The 18331-nt window shown below is 51.0% G+C and overlaps 1 protein-coding gene and 1 long non-coding RNA gene across 5 annotated transcripts; one reads left to right on the forward strand and one right to left on the reverse strand.

Annotated features, from left to right (window-relative positions):
- Positions 1-1930: 1930 nt before the first annotated feature.
- On the reverse strand, positions 1931-17477 carry LOC103627122 (ABC transporter A family member 10). 4 transcript variants are annotated; one of them, XM_008647437.3, is made up of 18 exons: positions 17301-17477; positions 16717-17113; positions 16515-16597; positions 16333-16435; positions 16005-16124; positions 15736-15905; positions 15367-15531; positions 15100-15262; positions 14840-14965; positions 14649-14732; positions 14160-14533; positions 13656-13856; positions 13268-13377; positions 13062-13146; positions 9733-9861; positions 9527-9632; positions 2630-2718; positions 1931-2532 (listed from the first exon to the last, which is right to left on the reverse strand). In XM_008647437.3, exons 1-18 carry the CDS (start codon positions 17358-17360, stop codon positions 2230-2232), a joined length of 2868 nt encoding a protein of 955 aa, XP_008645659.1. In that variant the 5' UTR covers positions 17361-17477; the 3' UTR covers positions 1931-2229. The 4 variants fall into 4 exon arrangements, with proteins under 4 accessions (XP_008645659.1, XP_008645661.1, XP_008645662.1 ...); XM_008647439.4 differs by lacking the exon at positions 9527-9632 and having other exon boundaries at positions 17301-17476; XM_008647440.4 differs by lacking the exons at positions 9527-9632; positions 9733-9861 and having other exon boundaries at positions 17301-17476.
- Positions 9869-11931, forward strand: LOC111589347 (uncharacterized). The gene is made up of 2 exons (XR_002748360.2): positions 9869-11379; positions 11459-11931. It is a non-coding gene; the product is annotated as an uncharacterized lncRNA (long non-coding RNA).
- Positions 17478-18331: the final 854 nt, after the last annotated feature.

Here is an 18331-nt window from a genome sequence, read left to right on the forward strand (position 1 = left end):
TTCTAAATATATTAGGATTTGTATATTGCTAATGTTACTTGATGATGTGTTTAGGTCCAATTGACTAGAACGTCATGTCTGATGTAGAGTTAAATATATCTAGTTGTTACACCTAAGAATTGTGATGTCTTGCTTTAAGTCTGTATCCTCCTTAGTATAACTTATCTATCTTGTGCTATTTATGCTCCTATTCACTCATATGCATTATGCATATCATCTAGGTACGTTAATTAATCACGTGATGTGGAGCACAAGAGCTGGATTAATCATAAGACGATGCTGATGGACGAAGCTAAAGTGGATGAATCAATCAAGTGCCAGGATGGAAGATGCTCACCAAGTGGTCGTCATTTAACAACACTAACGTAGTGTTATCCCAGGCAAGCCCCGGTGCATTTGCCACCTCCTTGTTGTTTTAAAACTTTTATCACTTATATGCTGCATTAGGTGATAGGAGTTGAGTGATGAAACACTTGATACATTGCCATTCCTTGGAATTTGATTATCCTCCTTGATACCTGTTTTATAAAAAGAACTAATGAGGCTTAGCCCTGCCTAGAGAATTAAAATTTGTTTCTTTTTAAAAGAATGATGTGTGACACTGGGTATGGGTTTGTTTTATGAAAAAGGACTTGTAATGTTGAGCGCATCATCTGCAGTGATGAATTCATCATTCAAGTATGGTACCTCTGTCAGGTACATGGTTTGGGTGTTAAATAATAAGATGAGACCAGACGTTGAGCAGGAAAGGTCGCCCGTCTGTGTCGCTTAAGGACCGTTCCGATTGTTGGCCTGCTGGTCTAGGACCCTTTAACTGGCCACATGCCTCATCATGGGTAAGCTTAGCCTCGGTCGGACCAATACCAGAACAGCTCGCACGCACTGGGAGTGGAGCGATGGCGAGAGTAGCTTGTACCCTCCGTGGCAAGAGACTGGAAGGTGGGGTGCTGTACTCTCGGAAACATGGCGGGCACCATGGCGAGAGTAACGTGTACCAACCAGGCCAATGGCTGGACGGTGGAGTATTGTGCTCTCGGGTCGCGTGAACCCGTTCTGGTCTTGAGAAACCTGTGGGCGAGTTGACATATGCAAGGGTTAAGTGCTACATATGTCGTGTGGTTGGAGATCCTCAGCTGAGTATTAATCGATTCGGATCGCCGTTACTTCTCGGATATGAAGACTGGATCACTGCCCTGCATCGTAGATAACAAGTGAAACTAAAGTTGATAAAAGGAAGCTAGTGTAGGACAAGTGAATGCTCTAGATTAGGCAAATCTAGATTCAGGAAAAGTACTTAACTTGTGAAGTAAAATTTTGGCATAAGGATCCACTACTAGTAAGCTCTTTTGCAAAATGAGTCTATGAAATTTGATAAGCATTACCTTGATTCCCAATAAACCAGCATACCCTTGAGAGTCTTTTCTTTAGTCGGGTAAGTCTTGCTGAGTAATTGCGTACTCAGGGTTTTATTCCCTGTTGTTTTTCAGGTTATAATTTTGTTCTGTTGTGGATGCTGCTAAGTGCCGGTGGGCTCGGCCTTCTTATATAGGTGTATCCCATCTTTAGCTTCTTTATTGAGGATTGTCACTTAAGCTAGCATGTATTTTAAAACCTATAAATATTTTATACATTTTAAATTGTAATTCTTTTGAATCACTTTCTTTTGTAATCACTCCGATAATTGTATAATGTAAACTTATTGTAACATGTAATCATTTTGTAATAAAGAATTTATTTCCGCTGCAAATGTTGGTGTGTGATTTGTGTTTACTTAATCCTGCGATCTTGGCGGTAAGTCGTTTATCCGGGGTCCTCGGGGCACTCGGACAGATCCTGTTAAGTTGTTTGGTGCACACGCATAGCTGTCTGAGGTCTTTGAGACAAGGACAGGTGCATGTGGGCCCGATAACTTGGGAGGTTCTGCGACAGCTTCTGTAATGTAGACATTCTCACAATAATTATAAACTTTTATAATGATACACAGTGAAAATGACTCAACTCGAATCCATTGGTTTTTTCTATAGGGTTGTGCAGGTGCAATGTCTACTAGCAGCTAGCTCACGCGTGGAAATGAAACACGCGGCAGATGCTCCTGACGCGCACGCTCGATCGTGCCGTGGGATCCGCTTGCTTGCGCCTGACCGCATTTACCGAGGTTTTGCAAAAGTCCAGGCTGCTCAAATCTGTGTCGCGTCTCGCGTTCATGAGTTCATCACCTGAGGTATTCAGTCAGGTCACAGTGGACATGTCAGTCTGCTTGGCCACTCGAACGAAGACGTCTTCCAGCGTGGTGTCAGCCAGGCCCCAGGCGACGATGTCCAGGCTGCTCTTCGCCTGCTCCATGGCCTGGAAAACCGCGGAGATCTTCATCCCCCGCTTCGGCATCTCGAACTTCTGTGTTCCCGAGACGCGGTACACCCTGTTCGCCGCCGGCGAGATGGACTGCACCAGCCTCTCGACCTCCTCCTCCTCCTGGCCGCCGGCCGGAGTTGTTACTGTGAGCAGGCATGAGCCTCCGTACCTGTCTTTCAGCTGGAAACAAGAAAGGAATCGGACGGATGGCCATGTCAGAACTTCGGAATCACTGGCTACTGCTTATCTGCAGATCTGATCGAGGCCATAGTGTCACCTCCTTAGAGCTTCCAATGCACTGCAAGCTACCATTCGCGATGATCCCGATCCGGTCGCACAAAACGTCAGCCTCTTCCATCGAATGCGCTGAAAATATAGATGCAAGCAATGTTTTCACCATGTTGTTACTAGAGATGGCAATGGGTAAATACCCACCGGGTATTACTACCCCATACCCATACCCACGACACAAAAATAACCCCATCGGGTCACCCATATACACTGGCGGGTATGGATTTACCCCCATACCCATACCCATGTGGGTATGAGTCACCCATCGGGTCACCCGTACCCACAAAAATTAAACAACTATCAAAATATTATACTATACAAATGTCAAGTATATCCATATAAATACCATTATAAAATTTTCTAGCGTCATTTAACCATCCATTCAACACACCAAAGATAATTGGATAAAGTAGTAACACTATGATAGTACTACATAGCACATTACATGTTCCATTACATTAAATTGTTGTTAAATAGTAAAAAAGTTGGATGACTAAAGTCCAAGTTCATGCTTCGGATAAGTTTATATTGGGTATTTTATACCCACGGGTTAACGGGTATGGGTGAAGGTGGAACGTTCTAATACCCGTTTACCCGTTGGGTGAAGATTTTTGCCCAATAACAGACCCACGGGTAGAATATTTAGCCCACATACATACCCTAATGGAGTAAATACCCATCGGGTATCGGGTCGCGGGTACCCATTGCCATCTCTAGTTGTTACACTGTCAGTATTGTTAGAGTATATGGTTAGGCCCATGTGGCTAGGCCCATGTGGCCCATATACAAATACTATATAGCTACCCTCTAGGGTTAGTCCTGATTATCTAATCAGTTATGTTAACATGGTATCAGATTAGGGTTTCGCTCCTCCCTCACCCCTCAGCCGCCGGTGGCTAGGGTTTGCTTCCCTGCCGGTCGTGGCCTCTCCCCTGCTCAGTCTCTGCTCCACAGCCGCCAAGCCACCAAGGACGCCGAGCCGCCACCGCGCCCAGGCTCGCGCCCTGCCTCCCGCGCGCCCGCCAAGGAACCGACCAAGCCGCGCCCAGGCGCCAGGAGGACCCGGCGCTGTCGGCCAGGCATGCCGTCGCCGGTCACGCCCACCGCCGTCGACCCCGTCCAAGGACGCCGAGCCACAGCGGCGCCTAGGCTCGACGCCCTACCTCTCGACGTGCCCACCAGGGAACCGGCCAAGCCGCGCCCAGGAGGACCCGGCGTGCCCCGACCCGGCCAGGCACGCCGTCGTCGCGCGCGCCCGTGCTCTACTCCGACCGTGCCCGCACCTCTCTGCTCCGACCGCGCCCGCGCCTCTCTGCTCCGAGTGCGCCCATGGCTGGCGAGCAGCGACCTCTTTCGCCCACCATCTTCCATCCCCTCTCCGCCTGGCCACGGGCTGCCTCCCCTGGGGGCCGCGCGGGCTCTGACCCCGCTGCGGCCGCTGTTGGTGGGCGTGCCCCCCGGCCTCTCCACCCCCTCCCAGCCGACGCCGCTGCCTCCCCTGCGGGCGCGCAGGCGCTGGTGGCAGGGGCCTGGGGGTCAGTTCCTGCCTCCCCTGTGCTCAGGCCGACGTGGGGGGCAGGGCCTAGCGCCGCCGGTGGGGCCCTTACCGCTGCGGGCACCGCCTCGGCCCTTGCGGCTGTGGCGGATGCGGTTCCCGCGTGGGTTGCCGGTCTGGAGGACCCTCCCCCACCAATTCCCTCGCCGCTGGTCGTCGATCCACATCCTGTCGTCGATCAGCCGCCGCCTCCACCGGTTGCGCACCAGGGATACACCGTCGCCGCCCTCACCGCTGCCCGTGCGGAGCACGCGGCGCAACAGGCCCGTTTGTAGGAAGCGGCCCTCGTGTGGGAGCGCGAGCGCGAGGCCGTTGACGCTATCACTGCTCAGATTACCGCGGTGGAACAGCTCCTCGCCTCGCTTGCAGCCCACGACGGCGGGGCAACCTCCTCTGACACCACGGGCGGCGTGTATGGCGTCCCGACCGCACCGACCATCGGAACCGGGCCCCGCACCATCCCCACGGTGCTCTGGCATGACCCAACTGACCCACTCGTGGCTCAGCTCCACCTCCAGGTTGGGAGTGTCCAGAACATTCGCCTCATGGTTCCTGTCGTCCTAGAGCCAGAGTCGCCGCCCTACGCACGCTGTCAGGACTTACTCCTCCTCACCCTTCGCCGCTACGCCCTAGATGACCATGTCCTCTGCGACCCCACCGGCGTGGCGCCGAATGCCGCGTGGGTGCGCCTCGACAGCATCGTGCTCACCTGGATCATGGGGACGATCTCCGTTGACCTCCACAGCCTCCTCCGGAACCTTCCTCACGCTCAGGCTGTTTAGCTAGCCATCAAGGGCCAGTTCCTGGGCAATGCCGAGGCCTGGGCTCTCCGCCTCGACGCTGCTTTCCGCACCTTCGTCCAAGGGGACCTCAGCGTCAGTGAGTACTGCCGCAAGATGAAGACCATGGCGGACTCACTTGGCGATCTGGGCTGCCCCGTGGAGGACCGCATCCTCGTCCTCAACGTCCTGCACGGCCTCAGCGATCGCTACACCCACCTCCGGTCATTGATCATGCGCCAGCGCCCCTTCCCTACCTTCCTCCAGGTCCACGACGACCTTGCCCTGGAGGAGATCACTCTCGTGCTCGTGCTGCTTCGATCTTTGGCCCGGGGTCCTCGTCCTCCTTGACACCACTAGCGGCTATCACCCCGACCCATCCACCTCCTCCGTCTCAGTCTGCCCTTGGCCCTCATCCACCCGGGCCAGGCATGGACGGCGAGGGTTGGGGTGGCGGAGGCGGGGGTGGTGATGGCCATCGCCGCGGTGGTGGTGGTGGTGGTAGTTCCGGCGGTGGTGCCTGTGGCAATGCACCGACGCCGGGACCCCAGCAGGGTGCGCCTTGATCCACTTTTCACCACTCGTGGTCAGGACACATCTCCATGTGGTCGTTCCAGGGGCCAGGTTCTGAGGCTCGTCCCCCGGTGGCCATGTTCGCTGCTGCGCAGCCGGGGTTCACCTCGCCGCCGGGGTTCACCTTCGCCTCTCCGTCGCCCTGGACCTCGATGCCTGCCGCTTCGTCGTGGCCCACACCGCTGGCTGCTCCACCGTCCGGGCTGGCTGGTTGGGACACGACCGCCCTGGCTGCCTTCCAGACCCACTCTGACTCCATCGATGAGTCTCCAGTGGATCACGGACACCGGTGCTACCTACCATACCACTCCCAACCCTGGTATACTCACCTCTGTTCGCCCTCCTTCTTCCTCTCTCCCTTCGTCCATCATGGTGGCGAATGGCTCGTGTCTTTCTGTCACATCTGTGGGTGCCGCCGGCCCTCCCGGCTCTTTTCGCATTCCAGATGTTCTTGTCGCTCCTTCTTTGGTCCACAATCTTCTTTCTATTCGCCGTTTTACCACTGATAATTCTTGTTCTGTCGAGTTTGACTCTTCTGGTCTTACTGTGAAGGACTCGACAACTCGGCGCCCCTCCTCCGATGTGATAGCACCGACCCCCTCTACACCCTTCGGCTCCCGCATGCCACCTCCTCTTTGTCCTCGTCGCCTGACACTGCTGCTGTTTTTGCCGCCACCACATCTTCTACTACCTGGCATCGTCGCCTTGGACACCCCGGACGTGATGCCTTGCTGCAGCTTACTCGTAGTGCCACTATCCCATGTACTAGATCACCTGAGGAGCATCTTTGTCATGCGTGCCAATTAGGCTGCCATGTTCGTCTTCCTTTTTCCTCTTCTTCCTTGCATGCTACTCATGCTTTTGATCTTGTACACTGCGATTTGTGGACTTCACCTATTACCAGTATGTCGGGCTACAAATATTATCTTGTCGTGCTTGATGATTTTTCTCATTATGTATGGACTTTTCCGTTGCGTGCCAAGTCTGAGACTTTGCCCGCCCTCCGCCACTTCTTCGCCTAGGTGTCCACTCAGTTTGGCCTCACCATTAAGGTCGTTCAGTGTGACAATGGTCGGGAGTTCGATAACTCCACCTCCCGTGACTTCTTTCTCTCCCACGGGATGCAGTTGCGGATGTCTTGCCCGTATACCTCCTCCCAGAACGGCAAGGCTGAGCGCATGATCCGCATGACCAACGACACCATCCACACTCTTCTTCTCTAGGCACACCTACCGACACGCTTCTAGGCTGAGGCCCTCCACACCTCTACCTACCTCCTCAACCATCTCCCTTCCACTGCGTGCCCGGCCCCCACTCCTCACCAGGCACTCTTTGGTACCCCTCCGATGTATGACCACCTCAGTGTCTTCGGGTGTGCTTCCTACCCGAACACCGCTGCCACTGCTCCTCACAAGCTAGCACCCCGTTCCACCCTCTGTGTTTCTCGGGTACTCCCTAGACCACAAGGGCTACCGCTGCTTTGACCTCTACTCTCGTCGGGTCCTCATCCCTCGCCATGTGGTGTTTGATGAGTCCGTATTTCCATACTCCACCACCACACCACCCTCCTTCGACCCTGACCTTGACCTCTTCACTCTCTTTCCGACTGACGCGATGGTCGAGCCACCTATACTTCCTCTCTCTGCAGGTACTCACTCACCGCCTGTCGGTCCTACTCCTGGCCCGGTGCCTTGCCTGGGTTCGGTGGTGTCGCCTCTCCATGGGCCCCATCTCCGATCGCCCCGGGGCCGAGCGGGGGTGGTGGGACTGCACCGCCTGCGGGGCCGTCGGTACCGACCCCTCCGGCCCGCTTCACCCAGCCGGTGCGGGTCTACCAGCGCCGGCTGCCGCCGCCGGGGTTCGCACCTCCACCGCCACCATCCCCACCACCACCGTCGTCCCCACCGATGACCTCTCCTCCAGCGGCGTCGCCGGTGGCCCAGTCCCCGCCAGGGACACCTACACCACCACCACGAGTGCCCGCGGCACGTGTCGATACACCGGTGTACCACCCACCGCTCCTTCACCGCGACCCGCGGCACGTCCACCCGATGGTGACGCGGCACGCGGCTGGTACCTTGCCACCCTGAGTCCTGGTGGCCACGACCGGTGACTCGCGGGTTTCTTCGATACCCTCCTCCGTCCGCACCGCCCTGCTGGCCCCCCACTGGTGTCGGGTGATGGAGGAGGATTACGCGGCGCTCATCGCCAACCAGACGTGGGATCTCGTGCCCCGTCCGCCCGGCACCAACGTCGTCACCGGCAAGTGGATCTAGACGCACAAGCGGTGGGCCGATGGTACCCTGGAGCGGTATAAGGCTCGCTGGGTTCTTCGGGGCTTCACTCAGCGCCTCGGAGTCCACTACGATGAGACCTTCAGCCCGGCTGTGAAGCCGCCCACCGTCCGCACGGTGCTCTCGCTGGCCCTTGCTTGCCCCTGGCCAGTACACCAGCTCGACGTCAAGAACGCCTTCCTGCACGGCGCCCTCACCGAGACCGTCTACTGCTGTCAGCCAGCGGGGTTCATGGACTCCTCTCGCCCTAACATGGTCTGTCGGCTCAACAGGTCCCTCTACGGCCTCAAGCAGGCCCCGCGGGCGTGGCACTCCAGACTGGCTACGTTCCTGGTGACCCTGGGTTTCGTGGAGGCCAAGTCAGACACGTCTTTGTTCGTCCACCATCATGGAGCAGAGACTGCCTACTTGCTTCTCTACGTGGATAACATTGTCCTCACCGCCTCCAGTCAGTCTCTTCTTCGCTGCCTTGTCGACGCGCTTCAGCGGGAGTTTTCGGTGAAGGATCTGGGCGTGCTTCACCATTTCCTAGGGGTCACTGCTGAGGCTCGTCCCTCCGGACTCCTACTTCACCAGTGGCAGTACACTCTTAACATTCTGGAGCGGGCCAAGATGATTGACTGCAAGCCCTGCTCTACCCCAGTCGACACGCAGACGAAGCTCTCTGAGGCCCAGGGTGACCCAGTCGAGGACCCCACCGGGTACAGGAGTCTTGCTGGTGCTCTTTAGTACCTCAACTTTACCAGGCCGGACATCTCCTACGCCGTGCAGCAGGTCTGTCTCCATATGCACGACCCCCGGGAGCCCCACCTCGCGGCTCTCAAGCGCCTCCTCCGCTACCTCCCGGGCACCGTCGACTACGGGCTACTTCTTCACCGGTCTACCTCCTCCGAGCTGGTCGTCTACACCGACGCTGACTGGGCCGGGTGCCCCGTGCCCAGACACTCGGCGCTCCACCTCCGGCTACGACGTCTTCTTAGGTGGCAACCTAGTGTCCTGGTCGTCGAAGCGCCAGCCGGTTGTCTCCCGCTCGAGCGCCGAGGCGGAGTACCGTGCCGTGGCCAACAGCATGGCGGAGGCTGCTTGGCTCCGGCAGCTCCTCGCCGAGCTTCACAGTCTCCTCTCCAGGAGCACGTTGGTCTACTGCGACAACATCAACGCGGTCTACCTCTCCACCAACCCAGTGCAGCATCAGCGGACCAAGCATGTAGAGATCGATCTACACTTCGTCCGTGATTATGTCGCCGCCGATGTTGTTCGGGTCCTCCACGTCCCGACCACCTCCCATTTTGTTGATATCTTCACCAAGGGTCTTCCGTCCTCGACTTTCACTGAGCTTCGCTCCAGCCTCAACATCAGTAGTGGCTAGTTGCGTCTGTGAGGGGATCCTATGGTGTAATGCATGTCTTCCTTTTGCGTCCAGTCTGTGAACTCCGCTGCGACGGAAGTTCAAACTGCGGGGGTGTTAGAGTATATAGTTAGTTAGGCCCATGTGGCTAGACCCATGTGGCCCATGTACAAACACTATATAGCTACCTCTAGGGTTAGCCCGAATCATCTAATCAGTTACGTTAACAAGTCTCATGATGGTAGGTGAAAATAAGAAGATTTGGACGTAAATCTTTCGTAGGTTTGGAACTTATAAACTAAAAACCTAAATTTTCCTGGAGCAAATACTGTACTTGTGAGAACTATTGTCCGATCCTGTTTTGCAGACTTGACAGCCTTCCACAGGTTTTTCCTCGACGCTGGGTCCAGGCCAGAACTTGGTTCATCCATATAAACAACCTACAGAGGTGTTCCGCAAACATATATCTATTCATTCATGTAGATTAGGTGTTCATTAAATCATGCATGTTTTCGGTTGGTAGGTACATAAAAAAAATACCTTGGGATCACCGATTAGAGAGATCGCAACGCTGAGACGACGCTTCATGCCGCCACTGTATTTTCCCACGAGTTTGTCAGCAACGCCACCGGCAAGCAAGTGCATGCTTCTCAAGGATTGTTCAATGGCCTGAAAGTGAAAGCAAGACCGAGAGATCATCCTATGATGTTTTCAGTAGCTTCTACTGTGCGATGGTTTGGTTTTACATCCACATAGATTTTATTGCGTTATAGATTTTATGGCGGATGAACAGTACACGGGTGAACAGTAGAAAAGTAGATGTTTGGGGGAACCACAAGCAAAATAATTGTCTGTTTGATTTCTTCCTTAACCAAAGGGATACAATATATATCTTGTGATAGCAGCACCTAACAAACTAAACAACTCTAATCAGGAGTTCCAAACTAATGCTTATCCGTTTTAAACAAACTAACTAATGTTTATTCATTTAAACAAACTAACCTATACTTATCTATCTAAACAAACTAACTGATTTTATATAGGGAGAATTACATGCCGCACCACAGTTTTTGCGCACAACTCATCGCTAGCCACAGATTTTACCCATACTCGTTTTTCACCCCGGTGTGCCATGCAGTGCTCAACTTTGCCATCCCACGCCGTTTCCGTCGTGTTGGCGTTACTGTCATGTGGGTCCCAGCCTGGCCAGCGGTGCTCAACTGTGCCAACAATTCCCCAATCCAAAATCGCCAGACCTTCACGCGCTGGGAGGTGGAGTCCTCCCGCCGTCGCGCCGGGAGGTGGAGGAGTCCCGCCGTCGCCGCCCACTGTCCCCCCGTCGGCCCGTCGCCACACCCCCACCTCTACAGAGGCGAAGAGGAGCAGGGCGAGGTCCCAGTCCTCCCGCCGTCGGCAAATCCCGCCGGCGACGCCCCCCCCCCCCCACGCCACCGACGGGTCGTGCCCTCCTCCCTCGCTCAATGTGCGTCCTCGCAACCCCACCGTCCTCGCAACCCCACTGTCCTCAACCCCGTTGACAGATCGGCGCGCGGAGGGAGCAGGGCGAAGGCGAGGGCGAAGAGGAGCAGGGCGAGGGCGAAGAGGAGCAGGGCGAGCTCTGGAGTAGCCCCGTCGTGGATCTGGTGGCCTCTCCGCGCAGAGGGCGAGGGCGTCGGATTGGCGGCGTGGATCTCCCTTCCCTCGCTCTGAAAGGTATCTTAGGGTTCTCGCAGTGAAACTCGCAGTGAAATTTCAACATCCAATAGCCTGAAGTTGTCATCCATTAAAGTACTTGACACTCATCCTGCACAGTGAAATTTCAACATCCAGTAAAGTATACACTCGAAATTTTCATGGGTATGAGACTAGTTGGATTACAAGATGAGTGAAATTACTTGACACTCATCTTTAGGGACCTTGTTCTTAGGGTTCTCTCTGTTCTTAAGTATCAGGTCCAATTATGTACATTACTTGCAGCCTGAAGTTGTTTGTTACTGTTGTTGTAGCCTGAATCACATGTCGCGTGCGAGTAGTTCGTCGAACAGACGACATCAATGGCCTCAGTATGGGACAGTGCCACTTATGCGCTGCCCCGAGTGTGAACGGCCAGAGCCTCTTTTGCGGCTCACATCGAGGAAAACTGAGAATGGCAACTATGGTCGTGAGTTCGTGAAGTGCCCATGGAAGGTTGATCCTTATTTTGCCATCCCTATCAACTTTAGTTTATTTGGGATTATTTATGCTCAACTTTGTTTGTTTTGATTAGGATTTGCGAAAATGTGACTTCTTCATGTGGCTGGATGATTATATGAAGATGATAGAAGCAGAAGGGTTGGCGGGCGGTCCAAATGAATACATTGGGCACCAACATGTGGCAACTGCTAACGCGAAAGCAATTAGTGACCTGATCGCTGAAGTTAAGAAGGTGAATCACAACTTGAGCGAGATGAAGAAGATTGTTGGAGCTTTTTGCGCTACTATGATTTTAATTTCCTCGCTTTTCTTTGTGATGAAATGTAATTGAAAGCATTTAATTTGAAGTGTGGCAGGTTTGTGTGTTGTATTGATGTGTGAACTTTTCTAGTGCATGCTATGTAGTGATTGGTGATCTGTGTTGTAGTGATGTGTGAACAATATATGCTAGTCTGGCACTTTGTCTGGAATATTTGAGTCTGGCACTGTCTGGAATATTTGAGTTGGCATGTTGTCTGGAATATATGCTAGTGCATGCTGTGTGAACAATACCTTCAGCAAGCCCAAATAAAAAAATGGAAAAAAATGGAAAAAAAAAAGAGGACTTCAAGGAGTCAAACCTAGAACCTTTAGGATAGTAGTACAGCACCTCACCACTACACCATCCACATGTTTTCGTAAGTAGTGGTACAACAATTATTATATCACCATGCACTCTCAAAAAGTTTTTTCTTATTTTGACATAAGTTTTTCATAAGTAGTGGCTCCAAAGTGAGGAGGTTCGCAGCCGAGGGTGAGGAGCGTCGCGTGGCCGACGAGCGAGCTCCGCGGGTCAGCTTCTGGAGAGCAACTGCGCCGCGCGCCTAGCAGACCATGGTGAGCAGCGGCTCGTCCCGAGGGCCACGACAGGAGCAGCTGCGCCGCGCGCCTCGCAGGCCAAGGTGAGCAGAGCGGCGATTCCACTCTGGAGCCACGGCAGGGGACGACGACCGCGTGGCCCAGGGCGCCTGGAGCCACGGCAGGGGCAGCGCCGTGCGCCTCCACGACGACCACCAGCGGCGGTGATGTCTACCGGGCTCCGAGCGAGGAGCAGCCGCGTGGCCGAGAGCGTCTGGAGCCACGGCAGGGGCAGCGCCGCGCGCCTCCACGGCGACCACCAGCGGCGGCGATGTCTACCGGGCTCCGGGCGAGGAGCAGCCGCGTGGCCGAGGGCGTCTGGGGCCACGGCAGGGGCAGCGCCGCGCGCCTCCACGGCGACGGCGACCACCAGCGGCGACGGGAACCTAGGGCGGCGGCACAAGGATTTTTGCGATGGATTTCCCTCTGTTGTTCGATTGGGGATTTTGGGATGTGGCGTGTGGGGCCCAACTGCAGGTGACGGCAAACGGTAACGGCTGACGGTGAGAGTTTTTCTGATGCGCTGCTCCGAATACAAGGGTAGAACTGAGGAATTTTCATTGCTAAGGTGAAATCTGAGGTTGTGTGTCATGCAGTGGTGCAGCATGTAATTCTCCCTTTTATATATTAGGGCTGCTGGATTGCCGGTCATAACATAATAGCTAAACAAACTTTTTGTCCAGTCTTTTGATGGAAAGAAAACCCGAGTAAAGCCCTGTCTAGATAGTACTTCAAGTAGTCGATAATTACCGAAAGAAAACCATCAAAAAAAAAGATACCTCGAATAGTGCTGCAGCCTTCAGTTTCTTAAGCCTTCCATAGAACAACAGATGCTCACGACCAGTCAGGCTTTCCCATAGCAAGCTGCATCAGGTCATTCGTGAAAGAGGGAAGTTATCACAAGCTGGCACCTATTAAATAATCTAACCTGAAAAAAAAAACTGGTACAGAAAACTAAACATCTGAGTGAGATAGAATAGTCTACTCATCCTGTGGACAAACACCAATTCCTGTATATATTCTGTCCATATCGAAGCGTATGTCCATCCCTTGGACGTACGCGGTGCCAGAGGTAGGTTTACAAAATCCGGTCAGCTGTTGACAGGTTCAGAATAAAGGCTCAATACATGTTAATCAGTATAACTGATGGATATTTGCAAAGCTAAAATATAACACTGAAACATTTTTCTACTAAAAAATTTAGGACTGATTTGGTGATAAAGAATTTAAAAGGGATCCATGGGAAATGAAATCATTTGCTATTTATTGAATAGCAACCTCCAAATCCCTTGTCGCCAAACCAGCCTTTAGAGTTCTAAAAAACCGATTGTCTATAGATCATAACCTATTATGTCCTCTATATTTGAACTTACCATGTTAATAAGAGTGGTCTTTCCCGCGCCATTTGGGCCAAGAACGCCGAAGCACTGACCGCGTGACATGGAAATGGATATTCCTCTGACTGCAATTTTATCTGCATTTCCATCTTTTCCACGGTACACCTTCCCAAGGTTGTCGCATATGACTGAATAGCTTCTGTCGGATTCTTTTGATATCAGTTCAACTATCTCTCTCTGAAAAGAAATAAGAAAATGGTAAAACTGATATGTTTTACTGCACGGGATGACTTTGAATATAGACTAATCTGATGTTTCAAAAACGAAATTCAGATTCATCTGATTCTATATTTCAAGCTCTAGTGCTTTAATGAATCCTAGTATTTACGGTTTAAACTCCTCATGAATTATCTCAACAGCCTCCTGAATCTCTTTCTCAAAAGAAAAGGCGAGAGGGAGAGAGAGAGAGAGAGAGAGAATAGACTCCTGGAGCTGTATGAAACTGATTGGAGTGTACTAAAGAAGAAGAGCAGAGCACACCTCTTTCAGCACGTCTGTTCTCTCCAGTTGGATGGAAGCTCTGAACTCCTGAAGCTGTACGTTTTGCTGCTGAGCAGCTTCAGAATGGTTCCCATGTATGCGGGAGCGAACAAGCGCTGCTGCTTTCCTGATTCCGTCTTTGTAGGAACGGAAGTGATCCAGATAGAACGCAAATAAAAGGAACAGGAGCCATTCTACTGCCATAATGGTAAGCACACCTGCCAATCCACTTTCTGGATTAGTCATATCAGCCCACTGAATCCCTGAGGAGGCCATGTAATTCTCAGGCTGTGCTTGTGCAAATCGTGAGAATTCGTAGACAATGCGGTATAAGGAAAATGCAGGTAGAAGTTCCATAAGAGTGATCCAGATTCCTTGGGATAAGAAAACACAGAATTTCCAAGAAAATTATTAGAAATAACGGAAAAAACTTACATAAAAAAGAAGATGACTAACATTAAGATATAGCTAGTGGAACTTTGTACATACTTGAGATGTTACTATCTTCAACATAGGGTCTGAACATGAATTGTGACAGAAGGCCAGACACAAATATGTATAGATATCCTGTCACTGCATCAAGAGATGCCAGATAGTCAGTAGTTCGGTACAGAACTACATATACTCCACATTATCGATCTGATAGAATGGATATAACGCACACATTGACAGAAGCGTACCAGTAGCTGTCCTCACACTAGAGAAGTATGTTGTCATAAGAAATGCAAATGAAATTTGCAAGTTCATGTAAGCAAAATAGAATATAAACTGCATGCCGTAGTTGTTCTGGCGGAAGAATGTTAAACCTGAACATAGAAATAATTTCATATAAATACTTGCGCCAATTCCCTCATGGTTATTTAATTCTTATAAAGTACTCCCTCCGTTTATTTTTTATCTAGTTCAAAAATGAACCAACGCGCGAAGCAACGTATCGTACCAAGGGCAGAACCAAACAGCACGAAGGACAGCACATAGAGCAGCGACAACAGTAGAAAATAGCAATAGGATATAGTCCAATACGGTAGATCTCCAAGGCCATGCATCTTCATCATTATCCTTAGCTTATTCTGTCTCTCGTACACAAGGTTTGTCAAAATTACCTGCAGAACCAACTCACCGGTTCACGAGATATGAAAATATCTATAATGTAACCACATTTATATGGTATTCATATTGGCTATACAAAAACAAGGGCATGTCATACCGGAAAAAGAAGCTCCATGGTCCATACAAAAGGTAGCTGCCCTATGTATGGAGCCAAATCAAACTGGCCATCGTGTATAGGTATAGCTGCTCTAGGCATTTCTTTTACGAATTCAAATGGCATCTTCAAACCATTGCCCTTTAAATGAAGGTATGCATTTGAGGCCTGAAAATTTTATAAAGTGTAAGACATGATGAAAGGGTGCCACAAATAGTTGAAAAATGAAGAGAGTAGTGCATGAACCAAGTCACTGTAGAAGAATAAAAAACCAAGAACCACATATGCATATGAGAATGGAAAAAAAATGTTTAGGGAACAAAGGGCTTCCAATTGAACAAAACTAAAGAAAAGTTTCAGGAAAAGCAGTACCATATTAGCTAATCGTGGGACTTGAACCAAATTAGGTTTCTGCACTGGGCCTGCTTGATTAATCACAGGGATAGATTGTTCTGATTCATCGTAAACACCGTAGTCGTTTGTCGAGTTATATGAGATGATCAGGTTGAAGTTGCTCTGGTCAGAGCTTAAGAAATCATAGACTGCACGTAGATGAACCACATATCAGATGTCAACGAGCAGTATAGTTAGTTAGTTAGTTAGAATAACTGATTGAAAGCACAAAGATTCAGAAACACGACCTGCAGCAATTTCATCGATCTTATGGTTCCTATTTCCTTGGTAATAACCTCCATATAACTCATCATTAATTAGCCGTGAACTGTCCCGCCAGAGAACTAGTCCTTCTGTGCATCGTACGTCTACTCCAAGTTCCAGTAAGCGTCAGTGGTAAGTAAAATGCAGTAACATTGCTACATGGTAAGACAGGAGAATTGCTTGTGTGTTTATTTATCGTTTTGCAGTGTCAGCACCAACTCAAGCCATTGGCACTGCAACCCTTTATTTAGTTGGACCAATCGAGCATGTTTATCGTCGGTGAGCAATCTTGCATGGGGATGAGATAATTACCTTGACTCACAACATTATTGCCGTATTGAACTGGATAAGAGAGTGTCAAGTTAGGAGAGCACTTGTTCTGAAGAAAACTTTGGTGAAATTCTCCATCGTCAGCCTGCAGATATTCAAACGTCAGTAAAATGCCCTACCAATAATGATGATCATACACAGAGAACCCAGAGAATTAATCCTACCAGAACAAAATCAGACAATGCAGAAACATCGGCCGACAGGTTCACCGAAGAACTATGGGTAGGAAGAATGTTATCTATCACACCTGCAAGGAGAAAAAGGTGATTTCAGAAACCAGTCAGAGAAAAGCTAGCACTGCACTGCAGAGTGCAGACCATGTGGCTGCACTGGAGTGGACAATTGAACAGCAAAAAAAAAACTTACTCCCTACGAAAGAGTGGTTGTCGCCGGTGACAAGGAATGTCGCCGGGCAAGACCCTTCGGCTCTGCACGAAGCGTCCGGGAGATCAGCGAACGGGAAGAGCCCGTCCTGGACCGCCCGGTACTCGGGCGACGGGGTCCTGACGACAGGAGGCCATTTGGGCGCTCGAGGCAACGGGCACTCGTCCGGGCATTGTATGCCTCCGAGCGCGTTCTCGTCTACGCTGACGTTGCTGCAGCTGCAGTCGAGACGGATGGCAGGGGTCGCACCCCCTCCTCCTCCTCCTCCTCCTCCCCCCTGCGACGACGCGTGGTTGATGGCGATCTGTAAGCCGCCGATGACGGAGCAGAGGGCCAGCGGGAACAGGATCAGGCAGCAGTTCGTCTTGCAGGCGCGCCTCTGCGGGTTGGGTTGGGAGTGAAATAAACCCGTCGAAAGTCAGTGTCATGGTGAGTGATCTTGCATGGTAGAAATTTTCCGCGGGTTCGTCGAAACGAGTCCGAATTCAAGGTAGAAATTCTCATCTATGTGTGACTGGTGATAGCAAGATTGAGGACAAGAGGGAGATCAAGGCGGGCGGGAACACCTGGATTACAAGGTTTTTCCTGAAGAGAGCATCGGTTTGCTCCAGACGGCTCGCGCCCATGGCTCTTGTTCGCGCTTGGAGAAGCCGAGAAGAGTATGCTCTGGTGCAGTGGTGCTGCACTCTCCTATGCTGAGGCAACTGGCTTTGTTGAGCCGGCCGAGCGCTTGCAGTTTGTCGTGGCCGTCACGGACAGCGCACTCGACTTCGGTCTTCCCGTCGACTCGTAGACCGACTCCTACTCAAGAGTCAAGAGTCAAGATTAGGCTCAAGTGGTTTTTTCCTCGTCACACCACACATTAGCCACTCATACATATACGCACTCGCCACCTTATGAATACATACACATATTGCAGAACGTCAATCCAGAATCGAAGTATTGCTACCTTCGTTCCAGAATAAATGATACCTCTATCCTAATTAAATTTAATTGTTTTAAGTTTGGTTAAATTTGTACCGGAGATTTATTAACATTTTTATAGCATCAAATATCTCTACTATACTTAAAGCACCAGTTTCAACGGTCGTCCTGCGTCATCTTTTTACAAAAAAAAGTTCCTACATTTATTCCAAATCAACTCGGCGTAAAATATTAAAAAGCAGTGCAGTAGGTGGGATATGTTAAAAAACGGTGTAGGAGGTGAGGTTTGAACCCACAACTTGATGGAACAAGGGTGGAAGACACTGAGTGAAGCTATCTAATCAGTAGAACATCATGATCAAATATTTATATTATTGAATATAAATTGTACATATGTATATATGACTTTTTTAAATAAAAAAATAATTGTGCCGGGCCGGGCCAGCACTAAGGGCCGAGGCTACGGTCCAAGCACCGCACGACGCTCATGTCGGGTTGGTTCAGACACTATTAAATGGGTCGTGTCTCGCGCCAGCTCGCCACACACGACCCATTTGGCCATTGTTGTTCCTTGTTCTCAAATGCTACATATCAAGAACAAGACAACACGATTGTCAATAATTAAAGACCTTCGTCCTTCGAAGCATTATCTCCTTTTAGATATAATAATCTT

Source organism: Zea mays, chromosome 5 (assembly GCF_902167145.1).
Source record: "Zea mays cultivar B73 chromosome 5, Zm-B73-REFERENCE-NAM-5.0, whole genome shotgun sequence".
Lineage (NCBI taxonomy): Eukaryota > Viridiplantae > Streptophyta > Magnoliopsida > Poales > Poaceae > Zea > Zea mays.

Bases quoted from the DNA above. Each gene is read 5' to 3' on its own strand.
- LOC103627122 (XM_008647437.3), bottom strand. From the start codon at position 17,360: ATGGGCGCGAGCCGTCTGGAGCAAACCGATGCTCTCTTCAGGAAAAAC. The intron at 16,125-16,332 runs GTAATTATCTCA...AACTTGGAGTAG, and splicing joins CAATAATGTTGTGAGTCAAG to ACGTACGATGCACAGAAGGA. The intron at 15,532-15,735 runs GTACTGCTTTTC...TAAAATTTTCAG, and splicing joins TCCCACGATTAGCTAATATG to GCCTCAAATGCATACCTTCA.